Here is a 12105-nt window from a genome sequence, read left to right as displayed (position 1 = left end):
TATCACATATTTTTTGGGCTTAGAAGCAACCAGGTCAGCTGTGGGTCTGCACTTAAAACAAACTAAATATGTCCATGATTTGCTTGTCAAAATTAAGATGCAAGAGGCACATGCCTGTCCTACTCCCATGGCAGCAGGAACCAAATTATTTGCAGCAAATAGTGAGTTATTTAAAGACCTCAGCCTCTATAGAAGCATTATTGGAGCTCTACAATATGTCACCTTAACCAGGCCTGATATCAATTTTACAGTAAACAAACTTAGTCAGTATCTTTAGGCTCCTACTGAGCTCCAATGGCAGGCGTGTAAGAGAGTCCTAAGGTATCTTAAAGGTACTCAATTCCATGGTCTGCTATTTAGACCAACAGCCTCCCTTAGTGTTTAGTGCTATACCGATGCAGATTGGCGAGGTAATTTAGATGATCGACAATCCACTAGTGTATATTATGTGTACCTAGGTCCTAATCTGGTTCAATGGAGTTCTTGTAAGCAAAAAGTAGTGGCATTATCATCTACAGAGGCTGAATACAGAGCCCTAGCCCAAACAGCAACTGAATTGGCCTAGTTGGACAGTTTATTTACTGAAATATGGGTGTCTTTAAACACTTGTCCTGTCATTTGGTGTGACAATGTGAGTGTTGGAGCTTTGGCATCAAATGCAGTTTTTCATGCAAGAACAAAACATATTGAGATTGATACTCACTATATACGTGACCAAGTTCTTGCAAAAAAGGTTATTGTGCAATATGTTCCCACCAAGCTTCAAATTGCTGATATTCTGAAAAAAGCACTTTCCATTAGTCAGTTCCAGGATTTGAAACACAAACTATGTGTTGTTGAGATCCCATATTCAAAGGTTACAGTTGACAGTATTTCAGGATCATCTTAAATCTCTAATGCAGTGTAACATTTTGCTAACATTGTATGCAGAAGCATCAGAAAATCTGCTGTGTGTTAAACTTCCATTGTGTTGCTGTTTTGAGATGGTGTTTGTGGTATGTTGATATATATGAATGCTGCTAACTATATGCAGAAGCATCAAAAGAAGTGTTGTGTTTGAGCCACTGATGGTTTGCTGCTTTTGAGTTTGTGTTTGTAGTATGTTGATATGACTATTGTTTTCTTGTTGTTCGAAATGTTGTTTGCAGTATTGAATTGATGTTTGTGGTATGAGGATGTGAGTACTAGAAATAAGTATTGAATTGAAGTGTTGGTTGAAGTATAATAATGTGCATGTTGGTGCTCTGTAGTGATAACTGTGGGGTGATGAGTGCAGAGTGTGAGTGTGAAGAAGTTGAAGTGTTGAATGTGACGAATTTAGTAAGACCTGTTGGCTGTTAGTAGGAAATGCTAATGCTGGATGTTAGTAGAATTTAGTAGTGTGATGGTGAATTTAAAAAGTGCAGAATGTGAAGAAGTTGAAGCGTTGAAATAAATTTAAAAAGTGCAGAATGTGAAGAATTTAGTACTATGATGGTGAATTTAAAAAGTGCAGAATGTGAAAAAGTTGAAGTGTTGAATGAGAAGTGTTGAATGTGATGAATTTAGTAAGATCTGCTGGATGTTAGTAGGAAATGCTAATGCTGGATGTTAGTAGAATTTAGTAGTGTGATGGTGAATTTAAAAAGTGCAAAATGTGAAGAAGTTGAAGTGTTGAAATGAATTTTAAAAAGTGCAAAATGTGAAGAATTTAGTAGTGTGATGGTGAATTTAAAAAAGTGTAGAATGTGAAGAAGTTGAAGTGTTGAATGAGAAGTGTTGAATGTGATGATTTTAGTAAGATCTGCTAGATGTTAGTTGGAAATGCTAATGCTGGATGTTAGTAGAATCTAGTAGTGTGATGTTATTTTTTGAGAAAAAACAAGAAGTGCAGAAAATGTCTGAAGACAACAAACTGAAGTCTAGAAGGCAATTCAGTAAAAATGTTGAAGTATTCAGCAACCGTAGTCTAGTCTGAGGGGGAATGTTAGCCAGATTGAACAGAGGGCAGTTTTTTAAAACTGCAACTCCACAAAAGAAGCAACGACGTCATTTTTGAGAAGAATAACTTTACTCTTCTGTTTATCGTTGAAGCTGGGTTTACTCCTAGCATTTTGTCTTCTCTCTTTTCTTTTTCAGTTCTTTAGTTTCTCACTAGGGAATAAAGTTATCTTTCCCAATTTATTTTGTGGTCCAAACAAAAAGAAGGAATATTTTCCTTATTTGGACAAACATGGTTCAGCCCCTTGTTGGCTGACATGACACTATATTGTTCAGCAAGAAACCTTTCATGATATAATACTTTTCTTGCATGAATGAGTCTAATCTTTTGATTTTTATTTCATTCTTACTCTGAATTTCTTAGAGTATTCTTTCTCTTAAGGTTCAAGGTTCATTTTCCATTTTGTGTCAAAACCTCACCATATCAAACATAGACTTGATGGCTTTTGGAACGTGATTCCTTTGATAAGGCTGGTGCGTGGCGTCATTGATTGATGCTTGGTGTTTCACAAGCTGTTCTCAGGTGTACTCCCAGTGTGAAAAAGATCCGAAGAAGTTGCTACACGTTAAAGATTCAGAGTGTGATGCTAAGTATGAAGTTAAACATGAAGTTCTTTTTACTGTAACTTAGATCAACTTTGAACGTTATCTTGTAATGTATTTTTAACTTAATGGATTGCTTGGATCTGGACAAGGTCCCATGAATATAGGCTAAAAGTAGATTTAGTCAAACCATGTATATGGTTGTGTTCTTTACTTTCTGCACTTGTGTTTGATGTGGTTAAAAACTGGAAATGTCTTAATCTACTTGGTAAATATTCTGCTGCACTTTAAAATGGGTAATAAAAAACTAAAGTAGTTTAACCAATCCCCAACAATATGTCCTGTCATATTAAGATTAATCTGATTCATAAACTTTTGTTTTGTTTAATTATCGCACTACACAAATGTCCAAATACAGTCTCAATATAATAATAATTCAATTGAATTATTGGGCGGCAACATGTTACATGAATTTTTTAAGTCATACCTCTAACAACTTATTTGTTGCTATAGTTTGCGTCACAAGGGATATAAATTTTCAAACTCAGGCTCATAGATGATTGACTTAAAATGCATAAATGATTTGATGAGTCTTATTTTTCTTTTGCTCGTGTCTTGATTGCCAGTAAATATGATACAGTTGGGGCTATATCATAGATGATTGACTTAAAATGCATAAATTATTTGCTTTTTTCTAGAACACACAGATTTCCACATTCCTTGATTAATTTGGTTCACTTAAAGAAAGTAAGCCTAAAGCATCATACTTATAATTTCAGTGTGCATATATAATTCTTTTAAACGTTAAGAACTCCTTTTGATTGCCAGTTCATGGTACTTCCACTCTTTATTAATTTACTAAAGAAATGATATTTAGATTAATAAAAAAAGATCGTTTCAATTGATTATATGGAATAATATTGAGTACTTTGATTATAATTAGTTTAGAAGGTTTAATAGTTTTCCTTAATTTCCACTCTTCGACCTTCTGAACTCATCCGAATCCAAAATCCTAACGGATTTCCTTCAAACCGTTTAAATCTTCATTTCTTAAGAAACTTGGATACTTCTCATTCATTCAATTTAAAATGCATAAATGATTTTCTGTTTTATGATTAATTTGATGTTTTGGTCCTTTAGTTTGACGTTTGGTGAGGGGGACCTTCCTTGGTTTGAATGTGCATGGTACTTCCAATCTTCATTTCAATGTGCATATATAATTCATTTAGCTATTAAGAACTCTTTTTTATTAACAGTCCATGGTACTTCCAATCTTCATTGATTTACTAAAGAAAAGATATTTAGATTAATAAAAAAGATCGTTTCAATTGGTTATATGGAATAATAATGAATACTTTGATTATGAGTAGTTTTGAAGGTTTAATAGTTTTTTAACTTATTAATTTACATGAAACCGTTTGTTAGAGAACTTAACACTATTACTTGTGTAAGGATTTTACCCTCGTTAAAAGGATTCAAATTGATGAATGTGTTACAGCTGAAAAGTCAACAAAACCAAAGCATGCATGATAAATAAGTAAATGAATTATTATTAAAAATCTCTGGGAAACAACTATTTTAAGCTGCCATTTATTAAACGTGAACTTTGATACTTCTCACCAATTCAAATTTTTTCTAAGCTATGGGTTGTTAGAATCCCACATCGACTAGGCACGCTCAAGCCTATTGGGTTATAAGAGGGGGTAATCCTCCCATTCAACAAGGTCTTATTGGGTAAGGAGTCAAGTCCACCTCAAATTCTATCATGGTATCAGAGCCCAAGTTCAGTTGAGTCGAGCGTTTGACTAGCAGGTGAAGAGTTAAAGTCAGCAACTACCTTCCATAACAAGCATGACCCAACATATGGCCTTGACCGTGAGGGAGAGTGTTAGAGTCCCACATCGACTAGGCACGCTCAAGCCTATTGGGTTATAAGAGGGGGTAATCCTCTCATTCAACAAGGTCTTATTGGATGAAGAGTCAGGTCCACTTCAAATTCTAACATGAGTAAGTTTGTTTAATATTGTGAAACCTATAATTACAAGTTCATATTTTGAAAGACAAACATATTACTTCACTATGTAGGTTAGAGAGACGTTTAGGATTTAGTTACTACGCAAGTATATGTGGCTTATCATAGGATAGTAAAATCAATGACTTCTAAGTCCTAGAGTTGGCAATATAGATGAGGTGGGGGCGAGGTTTTGATATGTCATATCGTTCCGTTGGAAAGTGTTAGTTAGCTTTCATTAAAGTCATATTCTTTTTTTATTCGTTATTAATGATTGCCTAGTACTTGATTTGACTGTAACGCAAAATGTGTATAAATAAAGTGAGGCATTGGAAGTGCAACTACAACCTCATACAAGTCATTCCATCCAACACTTGACCATAAAACCTTCCTAAATTAAAATGGCTCTTTATTGTCAGGTTACTTCACCGCCTTCATTAACTTTTAAAAGATTACCGCCTTTAAGCAGCTCCTTAGTTGGATCATCCAGCAACATCGTTGGTCGAGCTGGTAGATCAGTACTCAAATGCATAGCTGCAACCAAAACATCCGATGAAACCATTGTTAGACGATCAGCCAATTACCCACCTTCCATTTGGTCCCATGATTATGTTCAATCACTCACCAGTAACTATGTGGTATATTTCTGTTGTCAATTAAATTTTATTGCTTATACTTATAGAAGCATCTGGTTCGCATCTGTATCTATAAGTTATTAAAATTAATTTGTTCGGAAATATGCAGGGAGAACCGTTTGCCAAACGGGTTGAAAAGCTTAAGGAAGAAGTTAGGTTGATGCTTAATTCGGTGGATCCTTTAAATCAACTAGAGCTGATCGATGACTTGGAAAGACTTGGAGTATCTTATCACTTTCAGGATGAAATAAAGAGAATCCTAAATAAGATACACAACAATAATTCCAGCAATTATAAGCAAAGAGAAGAAAGTTTACATGCAGCAACTCTTGAATTCAGACTTTTAAGACAACATGGCTATGATATACCTACAGGTACATAATAAATATCTATAACATACTCAAAAATTTGCATTTGGATTCATTTATACACAATTTTTCTATCAAATAATATAAAATATATTGGATACATGAAATTCATTTACAGTGCAACATGATGGAAAAAGTAATTCATTTCACTTCATTCTTTCATCCTTTTTCCAGAAATTTTCGACAATTTCAGGGATGAGAAAGGAAACTTCAGGCCATGCCTCAAAGATGATTGCAGAGGAATTTTATCTATGTATGACGCCGCATTTCTTTTGAAAGAAGGAGAGAATGCCATCTTTGATGATGTTAGAAATTTCACAACCTCCTACCTCAAGGAATATGTGAAAGAAAACAAAGATCAATATCTTTCCACTGTAGTGAGCCATGAGTTGGAGCTTCCGCGGTATTGGAGGATGCCAAGATTGGAGGCAAGGTGGTTCATAGATGTATATGAGACAAGACCTGACATGAACAGTATCGTGCTTGAGCTTGCTAAACTTGATTTTAACATGGTTCAAGCAACGCACCAAGAGGATATGAAGTCTACATCAAGGTAAGAGGCTAGCTATACCTAATTAAAAGCGGGTAAAGTTGTTGATTTAATATCTAAACATGAACCTACAACACAAATATAAAAGCAATTAATAAACTAAAAATCATTGGAACTTCTTGTATATATTGTACACATGATGATGTTCTTTTTCATATAAAGGAAGTGGAAGAAGATGGGTCTTGGAGATCAATTTAGTAGTTTTGCACGGGATAGCTGGATGATATGTTTCTTTTGGGCTACGGGGACAACTTCCGAACCTCAGTATGGATACTGTAGGATTGTGTGTGCAATCGTCAATGCTTTGATTACGTCTATGGATGATGTGTATGATGTTTATGGCACTTTGGACGAACTTGAAATCTTAACCGAAGCCATTGACAGGTTTGTGGCTGGCCATGCAAGTTTCGATCGATACAAATAGTTATTTAATTTCGTACATAGCTATTCCCAACATAGAATTTTTATTTATAATTTGTGTTGTTATTTAGATGGGATGTCAACAAAATTGAACAACTTCCACACTTTATGAAGATATTTTTTCTTGCTCTCTACAATTTCGTCAACGAATCGGGTTTTGATGTTGTCAAAGAACACGCAGTTGACATCATTCCCTATCTAAAGAAATCGGTAATTAATTCAATCTATTTATGCAGAATATATTATGAATATGATTTTTTAATGTTGTAGATTTATGTGTGATTCATTATGATTGATATCATTATAAATTTTTTCAGTGGACAGATTTATCCAAAGCCTATTTATTGGAGGCAAAGTGGTATAAGAATGGTTACACCCCAACCCTCAAAGAATACATGGACAATGCATGGAATTCTATATCAGCACCTGTGATACTAATTCATACATATTTTTCAAGTACAAATCCATTACCAAAGGAGCCCATGAAATACTTCGAAGAATATAGCGATATAATTAAGTGGTCATCAATCATTTTACGACTTGCAAACGACATGGGGACGTCATCTGTAAGCTTTATATATATTCTTTTCTTTTTTAAAATAGGATACTTTTTTGACATGAGCTCCCATATTAATCTATTTATTATTAAAGGTTATTTGTTTATTAAATATCTTTTTTGTAACTATCAATCATAAATTTGTCCTTTAAGTAAAAAAGCTTAGATTTGGAGAGGAGTTAATAAACTCTAATTGATTATAAAATATTTTCACAGCTTCTTGATTATTTGATAAAATATTTGCTTCTATGTTTTATTTTTTTTCAAATTCAGTACGAGATAGCAAGAGGGGATACTCCTAAATCTATCAACTGTTACATGCATGAAACTGGAGCATCTGAAGAAGAGGCTCGTGAACACATACAGAAAATGATTGCTGCAACATGGATGAAGATGAACAGAGATCGGCTTGGAAACCCTTATTTTCCAGAAACTTTTGTTACAGCTGCGATGAACCTAGGCAGGACAGCTCAATGTGTGTACCAATATGGAGATGGGCATGCTATTGAAGAGTCGTTTAAAGATCGCATAATGTCATTATTTTTTGATCCCATTCCATTAATGAATGGAGATGGTTACAAGAAATGATGAAAGTTGAGATAACTTTCTTCGTCTTTTATTTTTAACGTAAGAGAATAAAAATGTATTGCTTTCTTTTTTCCATATTCCTTATTTTTAACTATGCGAGAGGCCTGGCGTAGTAATAATTCTACCTATAAAATGACTATTATGACATTGTTGCATCCTAAAATGTATGTTCTAACATTGTTGGGTGTCGAAAAAAGGCTCATGTTCTGACGACAGAGCCAATATTGAAATAGTCTATCTCACATTAGTTATAAATTCCTATATTGTAAGCAGTACACTAAAATGTTAGACACAATAAAATTGAATCATAGATATCCCCTTAATATATGTCCAAAGTTAGGTAGCCCATTAAATATGTCATTGACATAAATCATATACATCCTCTTAAAACATGTCCAAAGTTAGGCAGCCCACTAAATATTCTTAAGAAGAATGGGATATATCATACAATATTCTTCTACAAAGCATCAAATAGAGCACTATTAATCCCAAATTATTCTTCATCCTATACAATAATACAACTACAAAACCAAAAAAGGAAAAGAGAATCAATTTGCAACTCAACGAAGTACAGTTTAGAGTGAAGAAGTACCGTTTTGCCAGTGAAGTTAAACTAGGATCGATTTAAATCTTCTTTAGACTTTAGTAGAGTGAAGAAGAAGATTGAAAATGGAATTTGAAGGGTGCAGATGCAGGAGATTGAAGATGTGAATGCGATTCAAAGTTTCGAACTCTACGCAACTAAGAAAGAAAATATCCCCAATTGAAATGAAGAATGAAGATGCAACTGATCCTACAAACGAACTGGTGCCTTTCTAACTCTTGTAGATCTTCTCAAAGTTGGCAACATTACAACATCATCATCAGAATCTTCCTCTGAACCATCCACGGAACCCTCATTAGCCACACTATCAAATTTATCTTCATGATCAGATTCTATAGGCTTTACATTATCAGTCTCTGTAGCAACATTAGGTGTCACCTGTCACGTAAAACTGGACTTTCTTTGGCTGTTCAAGATCTTCAGGAGCTCCCACAAGTTGTTTTACCTCTCTAAAAATAACATCTCTGCTGTAGATAATGCTTCTACTCATAGGATTCCACAACTTGTACCCCTTGATGCCATTCCTTGAACCCCACAAACTTGCATTTCTCAAATTTACTGTCAAGCTTGTTTCTCGTCTCTTTTGGCACATGCACATACACATCACAACCAAAAACTCGAATAAAAGACAGATTAGGCTTCTTACAATACAAAGTTTCATACGGCGTCATGTCTTTAACAGAAGAGGTGAGAGACCAGTTCTTCAAATAACAAGCCATTGCAGTAGCTTCAACCCAAAATTGAGACCCCAAATCTATCATTTTCAACATACACCTAGCCTTCTCTAACAGTGACCGATTGAGACGTTCAGCCACTCCATTCTGCTAAGGCGTGTAAGGTGTAGTTCTCTACCTTGCAATTCTATGTGTCACACAAAATTGTTCAAACTTACTAGAGCAAAACTCACCGCCATTATCAGTTCGCAAAGTTTTAATCTTCCTGTCAAACCGATTCTCAACTAATGAATAACTTTGAAAATTGTTATCTCATAATATGAGTTTGGTTTTGAAAATTATTATATATAATGCTTTAACCGGATTAATCTGGCTATTAATCGTATATTTATTAAGTTAATTAGGTCATCTGAAAATCTGTTTGTTTTAGGGAATAATATGTTTTTGTTTTTGTTTTTTCAAGACCCACGTAATCTAATTTCTTCGGTTCCTCTCTCTAATAATGAGCACTTTACATCAATAAGAAAAATGCAAGCCTTACTCACTCCCCTTACTCACTTCTCTGACTCACCTTTGTTAAAATGACATATGATACCCGTACTATGCTTATGGTACCCATACTATGCTTTATATTTACAAAAGTGAGTAAGAAAAGTGAGTAGGGGGAGTGAGTAAGGGTAGCATTACTCCATCAATAAAGGCAAACCCCAGACATATATATGTAAAGTAGAGAGAGACTGAAATAAAGGCAGACATATTGTTTTATTTTTGTTTATCGGTTCTCTTAATAACAATGCAACGATACATCATACATCTATAATCTCTTCACACCAAATTTTTTTTATAATCTCGATCGACGTGATAACTCGTGTCAGCTTGTAAAATGATTTAAATATTATAAAATAAAATATTCATGTAAAGTTATCTGAGAAAATAATTTGTTATCATATTTTTTAATTTTTGAGTATGTAATAAGTCACTAACATGGACACCTTCTTATTGAAGCCAATTTTTTTTTAACTTCTCAAGTATGTTTAGAGCTTCTTAGTATAAAACTTTTTATATTTCCGTACTATCATCCCCATGATTATTTATTTTTCTTCTTGTGTAATTGCATCAATGACTACTAAAATAATGAATTGAAATCATAATACATATTATTAAAACGTGAATTATAAAATAAGAAATCAAAACAATAATTTTTGGAACTATACCTCTATTAAGTTATAATCTCCTTATAATAATAAATTAGTTTGATCTCACTATTATGACTATGGAGAAGTTTCAGTAGAGATGCATTAGTATTAGTGCATAAACAATAGTTTCTAAGCTTTATATGCTTGCACCATCCTTGCTCTTTGTTCCACAAACCCAATACATTAATTTCTGCATTTTGGTTTAAACAGTGTGCATAAATATGCATGGATTCTAATTATATTATTTTTATTTTATTTTCTGCATAGTGGTTTAAACAGTGTTAAATCTTATTATTAGTTTGCAATTTTGCTATGATTTGCTTAATAATTTTAGAGTAAACAACATGTTCCCACCCAAAGATTAGCGAAATCCCAAGTTTCCACCTTTGGTTTCATTTATTCCAGATTCCCACTCTTAAATTAAGATCATTATTAATTTTATTTTGGTACTATACAAAGAGTGTTATTACCAAACTGCTCAAATAAATTAATAAATTACATTTTAACCCTAATATATCTTTATTTTTTCGACAATTGTTTGGGAGGGAAAACTGCTTAGATTCAGCCAAAATGGAGGCAACGAGCTGGGGGATGGACGGGTTTTGTCGAGGATGAGTGGGGGAAGATAGTGGCAGTGGCAGTGATGTCCAACGGCGCCAGAAATAGCTCAGATCTAGCCAAAATGGAGGTGGACAAGGCTAGGGGATGGATGGGTTTTGCCGGGAATGAGTGGGGGAAGCTAGTGGTGGTGACGATGATGTCCAACGGCGCTAGAATCTAGCTAGATCTAGATTTTTTCGGCAGCCACAAGGGAGGTCAGGGGTGCTTGTGACAAGTTTGAGATGTAGAGGGTTATTTTAAAATTATATTTTTATTTCAGATTTAATGCAGTTTGGATGACTATTTTACCATTTGACCGTTACATTATATGATTTTCTATTAATTTAAGAGTGAAAATCTGGAATAAATGAAACTAGGGGTGGAAACTTGGGATTTCGCTAATCTTGGAGTGTCACCATGTCGTTTACTCTAACTTTTAATGTTATAGTAGTATGAAATTAATTACTGCGATTGCCTAACAAAAGTTTAATCATGTAGGGAGAATCATGTGTCAAGCGAGTGAAAGAGCTGAAAAAAGATGCGAGGCTGATGCTAGACACTGTGGTTGATCGTTTACATCAACTAGAGCTCGTTGATGATTTGCAAAGACTTGGAATATCATATCACTTTTGAGGATGAAATTAAGAGCATTCTGAATGGCATATATACCAAAAACCAAAAACAGAAAAGTTTATATGCCGTAGCTCTTGAATTTAGTCTCTTAAGACAACATGGCTACAACATATCGGCAGGTATTCAAAATGCATAAATAAGAAACATTAGAAATAAAAATTAATAATAGTCAAATATTAAATCTTGGAAACATCATGCTATACATTGATTCTTTTAAATCTCGGAAACATCATGTAATGCAAATATATTGACCATTGGAAAAAGCAAACATCGGCATTGCATAATGAAGTATAAGCTTGAATTGGTGCAGCATCATCAAACCCATATATGATTGCTAAATGGGTTGGGCTTAAGAGTTTCATAGTCTTCTCCCTGCAAGAGAATAGTCTAGCATAAATGGGCTTGGGTAAGGAGTAGTCACTGCAAGGGGAAGCTCTTCAAGGGACTCAACCTTCTAACCGACTCTGATGCCACTTGCTAGGATCAAATGTTTACTGTAAGTATTTTGGTTTTGTCAACTTATTTATGCATATTGCATTTGTCTTAATTAAATATGATTATATTTCTAGTTGTGGAAAGATGTTTTGTAGACATTATATATTATATGAGCTAAGAAAGATTTTATTTAATTATGATTTCAAGAATCCTTTTCCTAAAAGAAGATTATGATTTTAAGAATTCTTTTCTTATAAGGAGATTATAGACTAAAAAATTCTTTCCTACAAAGGAGTCTAGGATCTCAAGAAT

At 34.0% G+C, this 12105-nt stretch overlaps 1 protein-coding gene across 1 annotated transcript; it reads left to right on the top strand.

The window, feature by feature from the left end:
- The first annotated feature begins 4935 nt into the window (after positions 1-4935).
- Positions 4936-7723, top strand: LOC116137961 (terpene synthase 10-like). The gene is made up of 7 exons (XM_031423657.1): positions 4936-5172; positions 5279-5543; positions 5712-6090; positions 6250-6471; positions 6579-6717; positions 6825-7073; positions 7337-7723. The coding sequence occupies exons 1-7, from the start codon at positions 4936-4938 to the stop codon at positions 7649-7651; spliced, it is 1806 nt and encodes a 601-aa protein (XP_031279517.1). The 3' UTR covers positions 7652-7723.
- Positions 7724-12105: the final 4382 nt, after the last annotated feature.

Source organism: Pistacia vera, unplaced genomic scaffold (genome assembly GCF_008641045.1).
Source record: "Pistacia vera cultivar Batoury unplaced genomic scaffold, PisVer_v2 Contig338, whole genome shotgun sequence".
Classification (NCBI taxonomy): Eukaryota; Viridiplantae; Streptophyta; class Magnoliopsida; order Sapindales; family Anacardiaceae; genus Pistacia; species Pistacia vera.
This window is presented reverse-complemented; position numbering and strand designations above follow the sequence as displayed.

Excerpts from the sequence above, each read along its gene's own strand:
- LOC116137961 (XM_031423657.1), top strand. The coding sequence starts at position 4,936 with ATGGCTCTTTATTGTCAGGTTACTTCACCGCCTTCATTAACTTTTAAA. Across the intron at positions 5,544-5,711 it reads TGGCTATGATATACCTACAG|AAATTTTCGACAATTTCAGG; the intron begins GTACATAATAAA and ends TCCTTTTTCCAG. Across the intron at positions 6,718-6,824 it reads TTCCCTATCTAAAGAAATCG|TGGACAGATTTATCCAAAGC; the intron begins GTAATTAATTCA and ends AAATTTTTTCAG.